This window comes from Eleutherodactylus coqui, chromosome 10, assembly GCF_035609145.1.
Source record: "Eleutherodactylus coqui strain aEleCoq1 chromosome 10, aEleCoq1.hap1, whole genome shotgun sequence".
In the NCBI taxonomy this organism is placed as follows: Eukaryota; Metazoa; Chordata; class Amphibia; order Anura; family Eleutherodactylidae; genus Eleutherodactylus; species Eleutherodactylus coqui.
The window spans coordinates 67,356,577-67,376,575 of NC_089846.1; the positions used below are offsets into that span (position 1 = coordinate 67,356,577).

General features: G+C 50.5%; 1 protein-coding gene across 1 annotated transcript in view; it reads left to right on the forward strand.

Moving 5' to 3' along the window:
- The first annotated feature begins 6,982 nt into the window (after positions 1-6,982).
- Positions 6,983-19,999, forward strand: part of RAB4B (RAB4B, member RAS oncogene family) — a 42,732-nt gene continuing 29,715 nt past the window's right edge. Inside the window, exons 1-2 of the mRNA XM_066581231.1 lie at positions 6,983-7,100; positions 19,758-19,838. Of these exons, the coding sequence (XP_066437328.1) occupies positions 7,085-7,100; positions 19,758-19,838 (97 nt within the window). The 5' untranslated portion in view covers positions 6,983-7,084. The remainder of the gene's footprint in view (positions 7,101-19,757; positions 19,839-19,999) is intronic.

Genomic DNA, 19,999 nt, shown 5'->3' on the forward strand with positions numbered 1-19,999 from the left:
CCCCACAAGTGACCCCATTTTGAAAAGTAGACCCCTTAACCAATTTATCTAGGGGTACGATGACTTTTTTGACTTCACAGTTTTTGAATGAATCTAAGTCAAGCCGAAGGAAAAAAAAAATACGATTTTCATTTTTTTGGTAATTCTGTCATTTCAAAAGCAGTTTTTTTTTGTACAGCACATATATGAATGAAGACTTGCACCCCAAAATGGGTACCCCTGTTTGTCCTGTGCTCAGAAACATACCCATTGTGGCCCTAATCTTATGTCTGGATGCACAATGGGGCCCAAAATGAAAGGAGCAACCGGTGGCTTTCGGAACAGAAATTTTGCTTGAAGGAGATTTAGTCCCCATTGCCCACTTGTAGAGCCCTTGAGTGACCAAAACGATGGAGAACCCCCACAAGTGACCCCATTTTGAAAAGTAGACCCCTTAACGAATTTATTTAGGAGTATGATGACTTTTTTACTTCACAGTTTTTGAATGAATCTAAGCCAAGCAGAAGGAAAAAATTATGATTTTCATTTTTTTGGCAATTGTGTCAATTTAAAAACAGTTTTTTGGACAGTGTACATAGGAATGAAGACGTTCACCCCAAAATGGATACCCCCGTTTGTTCAGACATATACCCATTGTGGCCCTAGTCTACTTAAAGGAAACATGGCTAGGCCTATAATGGAAGGAACACCCGTTGGATTTCAGGGTACAACGGAATAAATTCCAGGCCCCATTGCCCACTTATAGAGCCATTAAGCGGCCAAAACGATAAAGAACCCCCATAAATGACCCCATTTTGAAAAGTAGACCCCTTAACGAATTCATCTAGGGGTGTACTGCGTATTTTGACCCCACAGTATTTGAATGAATCTAAGCAAAGCAGAAGGAAAAAATTACGATTTTCATTTTTTGGGCAATTTTGTCAATTTAAAAGCAGTTTTTTTTGTACAGTGTACATATGAATGAAGACTTGCACCCCAAAATGGATACCCCCGTTAGTCCCGTGTTCAGAAACATACCCATTGTGGCCCTAATCTACTTACAGGACACATGGCAAGGCCTGTAATGGAGGGAATGCCCGTTGGATTTCAGGGCACAACTGAATAAATTCAAGGCCCCATTGCCCACTTATACGGAAAAATTGACTTCCTAAAAATAATCCCCCCCTGCCATCCCCATTTTTTGGCATTCCCTAAATATTAGATAAAAGTAATAATATAAACTGCGTTTTATATCCGAAGAAAGGGGTAATTACAAAGGCAGGTTGGGTTAGGCACATGGGGCAATAAAACCGGTATCCCCCCTCCTCTAAAGCTTTTTGGGGGTCATTTCTTGACCTCAGTAGCTGGTATGGGGTGTAAAAAGTAGCGTTCCGTGAGTCTTCCTAATCTTGCTGAGGTGCAGTGGTCTCACACAGAAGGCGCTCAGCAAGCTGCTCCTGGAACTGCAGGAAGGCAAGCGTTCCCGAGGCTTCTTGTAAATTGCGTATTACAGGTAGCGGTCTGAATAACGCCGGGCTCACACGGCCATAGGTGGAATCCGCTTGTGGAGGCCCGCAGCAGATCCTAGCTGTGACCCTGCGTACGGACGCGTAATGTACTGCGCATAACTGCTTACTCACGCAGGCAGTCATGCGCAGTACACATTTTTTAGTTCGTATTTCCCGCGCTGTCGCTTAGCGATGACGCAGAACCCACAGCTTGTACACAACGTAGTTGCGTATGGGCTGCGGGTATATCCACGACCATGGAGCACAATGGGCTCTATGCTGCGGATAGCAGCGGTAAAATAGAACCTGCTGCGTTCTCTTTTCTGCGAGTGGATTACGTAATTCCAACCCACTAATGTGAGCGTAACTGTGTAATCCAATGCGATTGATCTGCATATTAACGCGGATCTGATGCATGCGGAATCCGTAATTCCTATCCGGTCATGTGAGAGCGACCTATGTTAGATCGCTACCTTTTTATGACATGACCGGGGACCGCTCAACGAGGCCACCTGTCACTGCTCCAGACCGTTGGTCGCCGAGAGCAAGGAGATTTTACGTTTTCTTGGCTCCTCGACTCCTGCGCATGTGTATTTTGCCGTCGGTCACATGTGCAGAATCCGGGTAAGTGCACGGATGAGGAATGCGTCGGGGTGCAAATATGGAGGCCTCCGGTAAAAAGTTTCATCTCCTCTCACTGATCACATCGGTGAGGGGAGATGAAACTAACTTTTTTTTTTAACTTTTACGTGATCGCCATTATCCATTGGATGACGGCGAACACGTGATCCGGAACCGCTCACCGCGGCCCCCGTGAAATTTCCAGGCTCTTGGCTAAGTTTTGTAGCCAAGAGCAGGGAGATTTTAAGTTATCCTGGCAATCCACGGCTTTTGCGCATGCGTCTGCCGCTTTGGCGACAGGCGCGTGCGCAGAAGATGGGGTGAGGTCCGCGGATTAATCCGGGGGCCTTATGTACATAATTTCATCCTCCCTCACGGATATGATCCGTGAGGGAAGATGAAATGTAAGCGTTTTAAACTTTTTTTTTTACTTTTGAAACTTTTTTTTACACTTTTTAAAATTACTTTTTTACACTTTTTTTACTTTAAATGATCACTGCTATCCATTGGATAACAGTGATCATCTTTGCAGTGACATCCCTCTGCTCTTCGCTACACATGGCAGGCATGATCAGAGGGATTTTGAATTTCCCGGGTCTTGAGCCTCTCTGTGCAAGCGCCAGATGTCAACCATCGGGCGCGCATGCGCAGAAGGGGACTCAGGTCCCGGAAGACCGGGACACCGCTGAGGACCGGGGGTGAGTATTTTCACCTCCCCTCATGAATCTGATCCATGAGGGGAGGTGAAATTAACCTTATTTTAATTTTTTTTTTTACTTTTTCCAGTGGATAGCGGCGATCGCGGGCCTGGGAACCGCTCGCCGCGGTGCCCGGGGACATCCCCTGGTTCCCGGCTACCTTCAGGAGCCGGGAACCAGATTTTAAACTCCCCGGGGCTCCCATTCTTCTGCGCACGCGCGTGACGTCATTCTTCTGGCGCGCATGCGCAGAGGAGCCGCGCCGGGTCCCGGAGGACCCATTCTCCGCGGCAGACATCAGTGAAGCCGGGTAGGTACTTTCAGTTGCCCTGATGGATCCGATCCATCAGAGCAGCTGAATCTTTAACTTTTTCACAACTTTTATTTACTTTATTGCGATCGGCGCTATCCATTGGATAGCACCGATCGCAATGCCGGGGGGGGGGGGGTGTGTGTCCCCGCAGCCCAGGATGACAGCTCCATGCTGTCGGCTACCTGCGGGCACCGACAGCATGGAGCTGTCACGTCCAGAGCCCACGGGGCTTTATTCTCTGCAGGAGGCGTGTTTTTACGTCCTCAGAGAATAAAGCCCACTTGAGCAGGACGTAAAAAGACTATGGGCTGGTCGTTAAGGGGTTAAAAGGGTTTGTCCCGCTAAAGATATTTATCCCCATATACAGATTTAGGGATCAATGTCACTGGGGGTCCGACCCAGGTGGGCATTCAGGGAGTGTAGATCTTGGTATCACTGGGGGTCTCAGCGCTCGGACCCTGAGTGATCAGGCATTTATTTCCTATCATGTTGTGTGTTGCGGCCTCCATGGATCGGACTTGTTTCTCCAGCACATCCCACAGATCATCACCTTATCACGTCCCTCATTCATTCCTGAACAATGTTTGCAGTGTGGTGGGGTGCATTATCCTGCCGAGAGTGGGCACTGCCACAAGGGAATACCGCTACCATGATCAGAGTACTTATCTGTATAATGGTTAGGTAGGTGGTACGGGTCACAGCCACATGTTGCCAGGATCCACGTACCCAGCAGAACATTGCCCAGAGCATCACACTGCCTCCGCCGGCTTGTCTGCTTCCCATAGGGCATCCTAGTGCCTTCTCTTCCCCAGGTAAGTGATGTACACACCTAGCTGTCCACATGATTAAGGTGACCATATTTTCAAATTTAGGCAGGATAGTCCCGCTTTGGGACCCAGTGTCCTGCTTTCCCCCGTGACCCCGGTGGGACACACATTTGTCCTGTTTTCGGGACACGGGGTTACCATTAAAGTGATTACCAGCCAGGGTGCTGAAGCTCTCCGTCCGGTGATCACTCTGCTGTGCAGCGGCCGGAAACACACCCTGACGGCAGTGTGTGCAACTGAGATCTTTGTCCCCTCCTCCCCTGACCTCTTCTTTTTGGTTCCACTATAGGAGAGAAGGCAGGAGGCACCGCTGTTGGTTCACACACTTCCACCCATAGCAGCACTGTCAAAAAGAGCGGCGGCACTCTGAAGACCAGGGAGAGGGGGTCGTATATGTGTTTCGGGGGGGGGGGGGGGGGGTCTATTAGTACTGGGGCTACTGTGGGGGTCACTTTACTAATTGGGTTGATATAGGTGACACTTTTAGCAATAGTGTCCCCTATACCAGCCTCAGTAATAATAGTATTACTACTGGGGCCACTATTACTACTGAGGCCATTGTGATTAACACTATTACAACTGAGGCCACTGTGGTGGACACTATTACAACTGAGGCCACTGTGGTGGATACTATTACTACTGAGGCCACTGTGGGAGGTCACTATTACTACTGAGGCCACTGTGGTGGACACTATTACTACTGAGGCCACTGTGGGAGGTCACTATTACTACTGAGGCCACTGTGGGCTCCCTATTGATACTGAGGGCACTGTGAGGGTCACTATTACTACTGGGGCCACTGTGGTGGACACTATCACTACTGGGGCCACTGTGGGAGGTCACTATTACTACTGAGGCCACTGTGGTAGGTCACTATTACTACTGAGGCCACCGTGAGATGTCACTATTACTACTGAGGCCACCTTGGGCTCCCTATTGATACTGAGGGCACTGTGAGGGTATTACTACTGGGGCCACTGTGGTGGACACTATCACTACTGGGGCCACTGTGGGAGGTCACTATTACTACTGAGGCCACCGTGAGATGTCACTATTACTACTGAGGCCACTGTTGGCTCCCTATTGATACTGAGGGCACTGTGAGGGTCACTATTACTACTGGGGCCACTGTGGTGGACACTATCACTACTGGGGCCACTGTGGGAGGTCACTATTACTACTGAGGCCACTGTGGGAGGTCACTATTACTACTGAGGCCACCGTGAGATGTCACTATTACTACTGAGGCCACCGTGGGCTCCCTATTGATACTGAGGAAACTGTGAGGGTATTACTACTGGGGCCACTGTGGTGGACACTATCACTACTGGGGCCACTGTGGGGAACACTATTACTACTGAGGCCACCGTGGGCTCCCTGTTGATACTGAGGGCACTGTGAGGGTCGCTATTACTACTGGGGCCACTGTGGGCTCCCTGTTGATACTGAGGGCACTGTGAGGGTCGCTATTACTACTGGGGCCACTGTGATGGACACTATCACTACTGGGGCCACTGTGGAAGGTCACTATTACTACTGAGGCCACTGTGGGAGGTCACTATTACTACTGAGGCCACCGTGAGATGTCACTATTACTACTGAGGCCACCTTGGGCTCCCTATTGATACTGAGGGCACTGTGAGGGTATTACTACTGGGGCCACTGTGGTGGACACTATCACTACTGGGGCCACTGTGGGAGGTCACTATTACTACTGAGGCCACCGTTCGATGTCACTATTACTACTGAGGCCACCGTTGGCTCCCTATTGATACTGAGGGCACTGTGAGGGTCACTATTACTACTGGGGCCACTGTGGTGGACACTATCACTACTGGGGCCACTGTGGGAGGTCACTATTACTACTGAGGCCACTGTGGGAGGTCACTATTACTACTGAGGCCACCGTGAGATGTCACTATTACTACTGGGCTCCCTATTGATACTGAGGGCACTGTGAGGGTATTACTACTGGGGCCACTGTGGTGGACACTATCACTACTGGGGCCACTGTGGGGACCACTATTACTACTGGGGCCACTGTGGGGAACACTATTACTACTGAGGCCACCGTGGGCTCCCTGTTGATACTGAGGGCACTGTGAGGGTCGCTATTACTACTGAGGCAACTGTGGGGTGCACTAATACTATTGAGGCCACTTTGCACGTGACAGCATACCTCAATCTGACTTATGGCATGTTTACAAATGGCAAAAATGCTCGTCCGCGCAAAAATTTCCGCTGCAAATTCAGCATCCAGAAACAGTCAAACTCCAGACCATTGGTGCAGATTTGGACTGGCAATCAGCTGTGTAGCCGCAGCTGATTTCATGCTATGCGGCGCTCCCCCTCACCTCCCCTGTAGACTTCCCGCGGACAGCGCTCCCCAACTTTCGGTTCCCAGCAGCCTGTAGTGGCCTCACCTGTTCAGCACCATCACATCTGATCAGGCCGCTGGGAACAAGAAGCCTATGGAGGAGGTGAGGGGAGCGCCACATAGTATGACATCACCTGCGGATACGTCTGGATTTTTACTGTTTTTTGGCTGCAGAAATGCTGTGGATTTTGCTCCCTGCCTTTTTGAAGCGGCCCTGAACATTTTATACAGACGCAGGTAAAATCATACATTGTGATAAGCCCCGCCCCTGACCACACCCTTTTGTCCCACTTTGACCCTGGGTAAATCTGGTCACCTTAACATGATGTAAAAGAGACTGTAATCAGAGCGGGCACCTTCCTCCATCGCTCCGTCGTCCAGTGCTGGCGCTCATGTGCCGGCTATAGGTGCATAAATCAGCCTCCGGAACTGACTGATGACTGGCTGCCCGATACATCCCACCCTGAGAGGCGCCATGGTCACCACATAACCCATGTTATTCCCTTGTTGTGATGCTTTCCAGATGGGTGTCTGTGCCACATGACAGCTCTGCCTCAGGCACACTGCACACACATAGCCACTGCACCCGTATCACGAAGCCAACTCTGCAAGCCCACAGCCTAACTCCTCCCATGTGACTGGTCACATGATCATGACATCACCAAAGGTCCTTTAGCTCACTAAGAAGATATAGGAAGAAAGAAACAGGCCGGGCCCCGGGGCCGGAGGAGGAGGAGAGGCCGGGACGGGACTGAGGAAACATGTCGGAGACGTACGGTGAGGCCTCGTGAGGGCCATGTGGGGATGTCTCATGGTGGAGACTGTGAGGTTACAGGAGGGGATGTCTTATGGAGACTGAGGTAAAAGGAGGGGATGTCTCATGAATGTGAGATGACAGGAGGGGATGTCTCATGGTGGAGACTGTTAGGTGACAGGAGGGGATGTCTCATGGTGGAGACTGTTAGGTGACAGGAGGGGATGTCTCATGGTGGAGACTGTTAGGTGACAGGAGGGGATGTCTCATGGTGGAGACTGTTAGGTGACAGGAGGGGATGTCTCATGGTGGAGACTGTTAGGTGACAGGAGGGGATGTCTCATGGTGGAGACTGTTAGGTGACAGGAGGGGATGTCTCATGGTGGAGACCGTTAGGTGACAGGAGGGGATGTCTCATGGTGGAGACCGTTAGGTGACAGGAGGGGATGTCTCATGGTGGAGACCGTTAGGTGACAGGAGGGGATGTCTCATGGTGGAGACCGTTAGGTGACAGGAGGGGATGTCTCATGGTGGAGACCGTTAGGTGACAGGAGGGGATGTCTCATGGTGGAGACCGTTAGGTGACAGGAGGGGATGTCTCATGGTGGAGACCGCCAGGTGACAGGAGGGGATGTCTCATGGTGGAGACCGCCAGGTGACAGGAGGGGATGTCTCATGGTGGAGACCGCCAGGTGACAGGAGGGGATGTCTCATGGTGGAGACCGCCAGGTGACAGGAGGGGATGTCTCATGGTGGAGACCGCCAGGTGACAGGAGGGGATGTCTCATGGTGGAGACCGCCAGGTGACAGGAGGGGATGTCTCATGGTGGAGACCGCCAGGTGACAGGAGGGGATGTCTCATGGTGGAGACCGCCAGGTGACAGGAGGGGATGTCTCATGGTGGAGACCGCCAGGTGACTGGAGGGGATGTCTCATGGTGGAGACCGCCAGGTGACAGGAGGGGATGTCTCATGGTGGAGACCGCCAGGTGACAGGAGGGGATGTCTCATGGTGGAGACCGCCAGGTGACAGGAGGGGATGTCTCATGGTGGAGACCGCCAGGTGACAGGAGGGGATGTCTCATGGTGGAGACCGCCAGGTGACAGGAGGGGATGTCTCATGGTGGAGACCGCCAGGTGACAGGAGGGGATGTCTCATGGTGGAGACCGCCAGGTGACAGGAGGGGATGTCTCATGGTGGAGACCGCCAGGTGACAGGAGGGGATGTCTCATGGTGGAGACCGCCAGGTGACAGGAGGGGATGTCTCATGGTGGAGACCGCCAGGTGACAGGAGGGGATGTCTCATGGTGGAGACCGCCAGGTGACAGGAGGGGATGTCTCATGGTGGAGACCGCCAGGTGACAGGAGGGGATGTCTCATGGTGGAGACCGCCAGGTGACAGGAGGGGATGTCTCATGGTGGAGACCGCCAGGTGACAGGAGGGGATGTCTCATGGTGGAGACCGTTAGGTGACAGGAGGGGATGTCTCATGGTGGAGACCGCCAGGTGACAGGAGGGGATGTCTCATGGTGGAGACCGCCAGGTGACAGGAGGGGATGTCTCATGGTGGAGACCGCCAGGTGACAGGAGGGGATGTCTCATGGTGGAGACCGCCAGGTGACAGGAGGGGATGTCTCATGGTGGAGACCGCCAGGTGACAGGAGGGGATGTCTCATGGTGGAGACCGCCAGGTGACAGGAGGGGATGTCTCATGGTGGAGACCGCTAGGTGACAGGAGGGGATGTCTCATGGTGGAGACCGTTAGGTGACAGGAGGGGATGTCTCATGGTGGAGACCGTTAGGTGACAGGAGGGGATGTCTCATGGTGGAGACCGTTAGGTGACAGGAGGGGATGTCTCATGGTGGAGACCGTTAGGTGACAGGAGGGGATGTCTCATGGTGGAGACCGTTAGGTGACAGGAGGGGATGTCTCATGGTGGAGACCGTTAGGTGACAGGAAGGGATGTCTCATGGTGGAGACTGTGAGGTGACTGGTGGGGATGTCTCGGTGATGGAGACTGTGAGGTGACAGGTGGGGACGTCTTGCTGATGTTGCTCCTGAGAATGAGGAACTGTCTCTTCTTCACGTCTGACTTGTGGTTTTCGCATCTATATCTGGCTTCCTGCGGCCCGTGGTGGCACACTGGCCATGTGACCGCCTCCGCCTTCCTTCCGCGAACAGATTTGCAGCGCTGAAGTTTTTATTATAATATTTAGGCTCACAGATTGAACTTCTTTCTTTCCCCTTTTCCCACCTTAAGACATTTGTGATGTTTCCCGGCTGCTTGTTCCTTTTTTTCAGACCATTTAGCAGTTTTCTTTTATGTTCCTTATCTTACACCTTTCCCGAGTTACATCCTTTATTATAGTCCAGAGCTGCATTTACAAGTCAGCATGACGCAGAGCTGAAATCTCCCAGCATTCCTTGCTGGCTCAGTGTCTGGCCTCCATGTGCTGTCCGATGTGTGTGGCCATTGTACTTCCTATCCCCCGCCTGTGATACAGTTGTGCACAGGGTTTGCATCGGCTGAGCCGCTCCGTACACGGCTGGTGTAAGCCGGTGTAATACCCGGCGCACAGCTGGGATCAGTGTTCATGCCAATCGCCGCTGGTAACCCTTTAAATGCCTCTGTCAATTCACATAACGGCGTTTAAATGCCCTGATTGGCATTCGGGGATCCTAAACATCTGCCATGTATTTATGCCTATTAACCCATGCCTGTGGCCTATCTTAATAGAATGCCTACAGAAATACCGTATCGCAGTATATGGTATAAGCGATCAAGTGATCGCAAGTTCAAGTCCCCTATAAAAGAGTACGAATAAGTAGAAAAAAAGTTACTTATTATTGTAAAAAAAATAAAGAATATTAAAAATAACAAAAAAAAAAAAACAAACAAACTGGAAACAGACATATTTGGTATCACCATGTCTATAAAAGTCTGCTCTATCAAAATAATGCAGTCTTTAACCCATACTGTGAACGTCGCCCAAAACAAAAAATCTGCAACACCAGAATTGTGCTTCTTTTTGTCGCCCCGTCTCCCAGAAAAAAGGTAATAAAAAGCAATCAAAGAGTCCTATGGATACCAATAGAAACCACAGATCATCCCGCGAAAACTGAGCCCTCACCCAGCGCCATTGATGGAAACATAGAAAAGTGACGTCAGTCAGTCCGCCACACAAAATTATTTGTTTTTATAAAGATATATTTTTTTTTAACCCCTTAATGACATGGCCTATTTTGGCGTTGAGGACCAAACGATTTTTGGTATTTTTTTTATCTCCATTTTTCAAAAGCCATAACTTTTTTATTTTTCCGTCGACGCGGCCATTTATAAGGGCTTGTTTTTTGCATGGCGAACTGTAGTTTTTCTTGATATCATTTTTGGGTACATAGCCTATATTGTAAAACTTTTAATATATTTTTTTTATGATTGCAGGGAGAGAAAACGCATCAATTCTGCCATAGAATTTATTTATTTATTTTTTAAGCGTTAATCATGCAGCATAAATGACACACTAGATTTTTTTTTTGCGGGACGGTATGGTTATGATACCAAAATTCTTATATTTTTTTTAGGTTTTTCTACATTTCCACAATAAAAACCCTTTTTTTGGAAATTATTATTTTTTTCTTAACTCACTGAACTCAAAGTCCTATAACTCTTTTATGTTTCCATGGACGGAGCTCCATGAGGGCTTATTTTTTGCAAGACGAGCTGTAGTTTTTTTGGTACCATTTTGGGGTACACACGTTTTTTAAATCACTTTTATTGCATTTTTTGGAAGGAAAAAAGCTAAAAATGAGCATTTTGCCTCAGCTTTTTAGTATTTTTTTAGAACACTTTTTGCCATGAAGGATAATAAGCATGTTCAATTTATGGTACGCATCGATACCAAATATGTGGGATTTTTAATTTTTTTACATTGTTTTATGCGAATATGAGAAAAAGCATTAAAAAAAGGGTTTTTAACTTTTTTTTACATTTTTATTTTTTGTACTTTATTTTGCTCTTATTTTTACACTATTTCTGTCCCTCTGAGGGACTTACACAGCAGGACTGCAGATCGCTACGATAAGGCATGGCAGGACTTCTCTTCTGCCATGCCTTATCACTTACTATAGCAATCACAGGCTATGGCAATACAGGACGCCGGTATCTGGTGTCCTGTTGCCATAGTAACCAGCCGGGCTCTCGCGATGTTATCGCGAGAGCCGGCTGGAGTCACAGAGGAAGCCCTTCGCTGTCGCAGCGGGAGACCGGCTACTAGTGACTGCCGTCTCCCTCTGCGAGATATTGTGAGATCTGCAATGATCTCGCGCTATCCCTATGACGTAAGGGAAGTACCCCGCTCCCATGACATACCCTTACGTCAAGGGGCAGGAAGGGGTTATAGTACAGCAATAATAAGTGACGGCGGTCTTGCGGTAACAAGGCCCCCCCCCCCCGCTCTCGTTTTTTTTCTATTTCACTCCACTTAGAAATTTTTAAAAGTTGTTTAGTAGAGATAAGCGAGCACCAAAATGCTCGGGTGCTCGTTACTCGGAACGAACTTTTCGCGATGCTCGAGGATTCGTTTCGAATAACGAACCCCATTGAAGTCAATGGGCGACCCGAGCATTTTTGTATTTCGCCGATGCTCGCTAAGGTTTTCATGTGTGAAAATCTGGGCAATTCAAGAAAGTGATGGGAACGACACAGCAACGGATAGGGCAGGCGAGGGGCTACGTGTTGGGCTGCATCTCAAGTTCACAGGTCCCACTATTAAGCCACAATAGCGGCAAGAGTGGGGCCCCCCCCCTCCCAAAAACTTTTACTTCTGAAAAGCCCTCATTAGCATGGCATACCTTTGCTAAGCACCACACTAGCTACAACAAAGCACAATCACTGCCTGGATGACACTCCGCTGCCACTTCTCCTGGGTTACATGCTGACCAACCGCCCCCCCCCTCCCCCCCACAGCGCACACCAAAGTGTCCCTGCGCAGCCTTCAGCTGCCCTCATGCCACACCACCCTCATGTCTATTTAGAAGTGCGTCTGCCATGAGGAGGAACCGCAGGCACACACTGCAGAGGGGTTGGCACGGCTAGGCAGCGACCCTCTTTAAAAGGGGCGGGGCGATAGCCCACAATGCTGTACAGAAGCAATGAGAAATCCAATCCTGTGCCACCGCCATCAGGAGCTGCACACGTGGGCATAGCAATGGGGAACCTATGTGCCACACACTATTCATTCTGTCAAGGTGTCTGCATGCCCCAGTCAGACTGGTAATATGTACCTTAACAGTAACCGCGTTGGTGGTAATGTGGTGGTGACTGCGGACCTAGTAGCGCGGTTTTATTTTGTTGGTTTTCGGAATGTGGCCAGGATTAAGTGGGCCGTGGGGGGGCTCTCTTGTAGTGTCGGTAAAGGTGAAATTCTTGGACTGCCACCAGACGAACCAATGCAAAGGCATTTGCCAAGAATGTTTTCCCTGTTGGAGGAGGAGGGGGATGTTTTTGAGGCACTACGTGTACTCTCCACGTGTCCGTGGTTATATGCACCTTAACAGTAACCGCGTTGGTGGGAAATGGCCTCGACGCCATCATGTCTTTGGGAAGCCTCGGTTTCCACACCCCAGAGACATACCATTAGCAGCGGTATAGGCAGAGCCCATAATTCGTAACATTTCAGCCGTAGCATTAGGACAGGCCCCACTAACATATCACTAGCAGCATTATAGCGGGAGCGCAGTCTTCGTTCAATGTCAGCAATAGTAGCACTCAAGACAGGCCCCAGTAACAATTCCGAAGCAGCAGTATAGCGGGAGCGCAGTCTTCGTTCCATGTCAGCAATAGTAGCACTCAAGACAGGCCCCAGTAACAATTCTGAAGCAGCAGTATAGTGGGAGCGCAGTCTTAGTTCCATTTCAGTAGCTGCAGTATAGCCAAGGCCCAAGTTACATTTATGTAGCTAAAGTGTAGGCCAACCCCACACACACTTCTGTACCATGAGTGCAGGCGAAGAACATACAAATTGCTATGATTACACTGTAGGTGAGGGCCCCAAAATTGGTGTACCAACAGTACTAATGTACCTCAGTAAAAATTGGCCATGCCCAACCAAGATGGCAGGTGAAACCCATTAATCGCTTTGGTTAATGTGGCTTAAGTGGTAACTAGGCCTGGAGGCAGCCCAGTTTAACGAAAAATTGGTTCAAGTTAAAGTTTCAACGCTTTTAAGAGCATTGAAACATATAAAAATTGTTTAGAAAAATTATATGAGTGAGCCTTGTGGCCCTAAGAAAAATTGCCCGTTCAGCGTGATTACGTGAGGTTTCAGGAGAAGGAGCAGGAGGAGGAGGAGGAATATTAGACACAGATTGATGAAGCAGAAATGTCCCCGTTTTGGATGGTGAGAGAGAACGTAGCTTCCATCCGCGGGTGCAGCCTACGTATTGCTTACGTATCGCTGCTGTCCGCTGGTGGAGAAGAGAAGTCTGGGGAAATCCAGGCTTTGTTCATCTTGATGAGTGTTAGCCTGTCGGCACTGTCGGTTGACAGGTGGGTACGCTTATCTGTGATGATTCCCCCAGCCGCACTAAACACCCTCTCCGACAAGACGCTAGCCGCAGGACAAGCAAGCACCTCCAGGGCATACAGCGCTAGTTCAGGCCACGTGTCCAGCTTCGACACCCAGTAGTTGTAGGGGGCAGAGGCGTCACCGAGGATGGTCGTGCGACCGGCTACGTACTCCCTCACCATCCTTTTACAGTGCTCCCGCCGACTCAGCCTTGACTGGGGAGCGGTGACACAGTCTTGCTGGGGAGCCATAAAGCTGGCCAGGCCCTTAAAGACTGTTGCACTGCCTGGGCTGTACATGCTGCTCGATCTCCGCACCTCCCCTGCTACCTGGCCCTCGGAACTGCGCCTTCTGCCACTACCGCTGTCGGATGGGAATTTTACCATCAGCTTGTCCGCCAGGGTCCTGTGGTATAGCAACACTCTCGAACCCCTTTCCTTTTCGGGAATGAGAGTGGGAAGGTTCTCCTTATAGCGTGGGTCGAGCAGTGTGTACACCCAGTAATCCATAGTGGCCAGAATGCGTTGAATGCGAGGGTCACGAGAAAGGCATCCTAACATGAAGTCAGCCATGTGTGCCAGGGTACCTGTACGCAACACATGGCTGTCCGCACTAGGAAGATCACTTTCAGGATCCTCCTCCTCCTCCTCAGGCCATACACGCTGAAATGATGTCAGGCAAGCAGCATGGGTACGGTCAGCAGTGGGCCAAGCTGTCTCTTCCCCCTCCTCCTCATCCTCCTCATGCTCCTCCTCCTCCTCCTGAACGCGCTGAGATATAGACAGGAGGGTGCTCTGACTATCCAGCGACATACTGTCTTCCCCCGGCTCGGTTTCCGAGCGCAAAGCGGCTGCCTTTATGGTTTGCAGGGAAGTTCTCAAGATGCATAGCAGAGGAATGGTGACGCTAATGATTGCAGCATCGCCTCTCACCACCTGGGTAGACTGCTCAAAGTTTCGAAGGACCTGGCAGATGTCTGCCAACCAGGCCCACTCTTCTGAAAAGAATTGAGGAGGCTGACTCCCACTGCGCCGCCCATGTTGGAGTTGGTATTCCACTATTGCTCTACGCTGCTCATAGAGCCTAGCCAACATGTGGAGCGTAGAGTTCCACCGTGTGGGCACGTCGCACAGCAGTCGGTGCACTGGCAGATTAAAGCGATGTTGCAGGGTGCGCAGGGTGGCAGCGTCCGTGTGGGACTTGCGGAAATGTGCGCAGAGCCGGCGCACCTTTACGAGCAGGTCTGACAAGCGTGGGTAGCTTTTCAGAAAGCGCTGAACCACCAAATTAAAGACGTGTGCCAGGCATGGCACGTGCGTGAGGCTGCCGAGCTGCAGAGCCGCCACCAGGTTACGGCCGTTGTCACACACTACCATGCCCGGTTGGAGGCTCAGCGGCGCAAGCCAACGGTCGGTCTGCTCTGTCAGACCCTGCAGCAGTTCGTGGGCCGTGTGCCTCCTATCTCCTAAGCTGAGTAGTTTCAGCACGGCCTGCTGACGCTTGCCCACCGCTGTGCTGCCACGCCGCGCGACACCGACTGCTGGCGACGTCCTGCTGCTGCTGACACATCTAGATTGCGAGACAGAGGTTGAGGAGGAGGAGGGTGCTTTAGTGGAAGAAGCATACACCGCCGAACATACCACCACCGAGCTGGGGCCCGCAATTCTGGGGGTGGGTATGACGTGAGCGGTCCCAGGCTCTGACTCTGTCCCAGCCTCCACTAAATTCACCCAATGTGCCGTCAGGGAGATGTAGTGGCCCTGCCCGCCTGTGCTTGTCCACGTGTCCGTAGTTAAGTGGACCTTGCCACTAACCGCATTGGTGAGGGCGCGTACAATGTTGCGGGAGACGTGGTCGTGCAGGGCTGGGACGGCACATCGGGAAAAGTAGTGGCGACTGGGAACTGAGTAGCGCGGGGCCGCCGCCGCCATCATAGCTTTGAAGGACTCAGTTTCCACAACCCTATACGGCAGCATCTCAAGGCTGATAAATTTGGCTATGTGGACGGTTAACGATTGAGTGTGCGGGTGCGTGGCGGCGTACTTGCGCTTGCGCTCCAACAGTTGCGCTAGCGACGGCTGGACGGTGCGGTGCGAGACATTGCTGGATTGGGCCGAGGACAGCGGAGGTGAGGGTGTGGGTGCAGGCTATGAGACGGTCGTGCCTGTGTCCTGAGAGGGGGGTTGTATCTCAGTGGCAGGTTGGGGCACAGGGGGAGAGGCAGCGGTGCAAACCGGAGGCGGTGAACGGCCTTCGTCCCACCTTGTGGGGTGCTTGGCCATCATATGTCTGCGCATGCTGGTGAGGCTGTTGGTGGTGGCTCCCCAGCTGATCTTGGCGCGACTAAGGTTGCACACCACTGTTCGTCGGTCGTCAGGCGTCTCTGTGAAAAACTGCCAGACCTTAGAGCACCTCGGCCTCTGCAGGGTGGCATGGCGCGAGGGGGCGCTTTGGGAAACACTTGGTGGATTATTCGGTCTGGCCCTGCCTCTACCCCTGGCCACCGCACTGCCTCTTGCAACCTGCCCTGCTGCTGCCCGTGCCTCCCCCTCTGAAGACCCGTCCTGTGTAGGCGTTGCACACCAGGTGGGGTCAGTCACCTCATCGTCCTGCTGCTCTTCCTCCGAATCCTCTGTGCGCTGCTCCCTCGGACTTGCTGCCCTTACTACTACCTCACTGCAAGACAACTGTGTCTCATCGTCATCGTCCTCCTCACCCACTGAAAGGTCTTGAGACAGTTGCCGGAAGTCCCCAGCCTCATCCCCCGGACCCCGGGAACTTTCCAATGGTTGGGCATCAGTGTCGATAAACTCCTCTGGTGGTAGAGGAACCACTGCTGCCCAATCTGAGCAGGGGCCCGAGAACAGTTCCTGGGAGTCTTCCCGCTCCTGAGCATGTGTCATTGTAGTGGAGTGAGGAGGCTGGGAGGAAGGAGGAGCAGCAGACAGAGGATTCGGATTTGCAGCACTGGACGGCGCAGAACTCTGGGTGGATGATAGCTTGCTCGAAGCACTTTCTGCCATCCAGGACAGGACCTGCTCACACTGCTCATTTTCTAATAAAGGTCTCCCGCGTGGACCCATTAATTGGGCGATGAATGTGGGGACGCCAGAAACGTGTCTCTCTCCTAATTGCGCAGCAGTTGGCTGCGACACACCTGGATCAGGAGCTCGGCCTGTGCCCACACCCTCACTTGGCCCTCCGCGTCCTCGGCCGCGTCCACGTCCTCTAGGCCTACCCCTACCCCTCAGCATGCTGTATTACCAGTGATTTGATTTCCCAGGCAGGAAATAAATTGGCGCAAGCCTGCAGGCCAAATATAATTTTTTCGCTTTTTTGAAAAGGGAAGGCCCCACTGCGGATATTCAATGAACAATACGTTTAATAACTGTGGTGTGGCCCTGAAAAAGTGTCACACAACTTTAGTGTAACAGAGTTTTTAACTCTGGCAGAGCAGGTATTTGCCAGTCAGGAAAGACAATGGCGCAAGCCTGCAGTAAACCGTAGCTGGTTGCATTTGATTTTTGTACGTTCTCCACGCAGCACACACGTACACGGAGACCTTAGCACTGACACAGGCAGGCCAAATATAATTTTTTCGCAAATTTGCAAAGGGAGGGCCCCACTGCGGATATTCAATGAACAATACGTTTAATAACTGTGGTGTGGCCCTGAAAAAGTGTCACACAACTTTAGTGTAGCAGAGTTATTAACTCTGGCAGAGCAGGTATTTGCCAGTCAGGAAAGACAATGGCGCAAGCCTGCAGTAAACCGTAGCTGGTTGCGTTTGATTTTTGTACGTTCTCCACGCAGCACACACGTACACGGAGACCTTAGGACTGACACAGGCAGGCCAAATATAATTTTTTCGCAAATTTGCAAAGGGAGGGCCCCACTGCGGATATTCAATGAACAATAACTGTGTTGTGGCCCTGCCTACACAATTCTGTCACTGTAGTATCAATGGAGGGTGCAATGCTCTGCACAGACGATTTTTTGAAAAAAAAAAAAATATGCAACACTGCTAACAGCAGCCAGCACAGTACTGCACACGGTTAAATTTGGCCCTAGAAAGGACCGTTGAGGTTCTTGAAGGCTACACTCACTCCTAACACTCTCCCTGCCTAAGCACCACTTCTGTCCCTAATACCGGGTGCAATGCTCTGCACTGCCGATTGTGAGAAGAAAAAAAAAAATTTTCCACTGCTAACAGCAGCCTGCACACACGTAGATGTGGCCCTAAGAAGGACCGTTGGGGTTCTTGAAGCCTACACTCACTACAAACACTCTCCCTACAGCAACTCCAATAGAACAGCACTTTCCCTCACTAACTCACAAGGCATCTGAGGCGAGCCGCGGGAGGGGCCGACTTTTATACTCGGGTGACATCTGATCGCCCCAGCCACTCACTGCAGGGGGGTGGTATAGGGCTTGAACGTCACAGGGGGAAGTTGTAATGCCTTCCCTGTCTTTCAATTGGCCAGAAAAGCGCGCTAACGTCTCAGAGAGGAAACTGAAAGTAACCAGAACACCGCGTGGTACTCGTTACGAGTAACGAGCATCCCGAACACCCTAATATTCGCACGAATATCAAGCTCGGACGAGTACGTTCGCTCATCTCTATTGTTTAGTACATTAAATATTATTGAAAATCACTGAAAAACTCGTACTGCAAAAACCCCTCAGTCAGCTCCAGTGACGGAAAAACAGTTATGACTTTTTGAAAGTGGGGAGGAGAAACCAAAAATGGAAAAACAGGCTTGTGTCATTGAATGAACCTGATCACTATTTTTTGCAGAAACTGAATGACTGAACAATTCTCCTTGAGTCGCTGCATGCGTTTACACGGGGCAATTATCGTTCAAACTACCGCAGGAGCGCAAACGATTCTGTACCATAATCGTCCTGCGTGAAAGGGCCGTAACGTCTCTGTGTAATCCTGCCTGTGATGTTGGTGAGATGACGGCTGCAGATCAGAAGTGACAGATGAGTATTAGGCTCCCTGGTCGCTGGGAAAAATTTCAGGGATTTTTATAAAATCTAGATTGTGACTGAGAATTAAAAAAAAAACTTGCCATAAAGTATGTTTAACATAAACATGTGATTTATATATAGGGTTAATTTCTGCTGATACATTCCCTATGAGGGATTATGGGGTCCTTGTGGAGTCAGTTATAAGAACGGATGGCCCATGAACTGAAAATACCCCTATGGGAATAAGCTCTTACAGCAGTAATCTGTAACATATGGCGCACGGATCTATCCACAACACGTGGGGGTGAACACGTTCAGCATACGCATCGGAACATTCCTGGCACATACGCTGAAAGTAGCTGTAGGCCCCTATTCAGATGATGGAGTGGAAAATGGCCGCATGTCTAGGGGGTGGGCGCGTGTCTAGGCGGTGGGCGCGGGGGTGGGCGTGTGTTTAGGAGGTAGGTACTTGTAGCAGTTCACCACTTGCTGCTTGTGTTTTCTCCTGCTGTGCTTCCCTGTACAATGAGGCACCATAAGAACACGTTTTCCTCGCAGTAGTCGGATTTTGCAGTTTGGGCTGTGGCTGACGTACTCCCCTGTCCGGTGATACGTGGCGTACGTCAGAGATGTACGGTGAGGAATACTCTCTGTATATACCTTCAGTAAACGCAACATGAGCCTAGCCGAAGGGCCGGTCACATCTGCTCTAGGGCTTTCCGTCTCACTGTTCTGTGTTTGTAGCAAAAAAAGGAACTAAAACCGAATTAAACACTGTAGTCGTGTGCACTTGTATCGTCAGAGGAAAAAGGGCACATCGGAACAAGAGCAAACTAAACATTCTACTTTAAAAAAACAAAAACAGTAAAATCAGTGTGTGTGACAGAATTGTTTAATTGCGTTTTAATTTCATATTTCTGCTGTAAGAACAGAAAAGAGACGGAGAGCCCTGCCACAGGTGTGAATGGGCCCTTACCCTCTATAGGAGTCGGACCGCTACAGGCACCAGAATACACATTGTTGTTAGCAGTCTGCGTATACAATATGTAGCTAAGCTAAGACTAAACAGAGAGAACCTATCAAGTGCTTGACGCAGGGGAATTGCTACTTAAGCGAGTGATTCTTATTTGTTGTTTCAGATTTTCTCTTCAAGTTCCTGGTCATCGGCAGCGCAGGGACGGGGAAGTCCTGCCTCCTCCACCAGTTCATTGAGAGCAAATGTGAGTAATCATTGTTTGTGACACAGGGTTTACGTGATGGACAGCAGTGATGGTGGTGATGTAGAAGTAGGTAGCAAAAAGGCAAAGAACAAAAGGAGGTGCCCCCTAGTGTAGAACACGCCATGTGTTCAGGACAGCTTACCTTGGAGAGATGTGCGTAT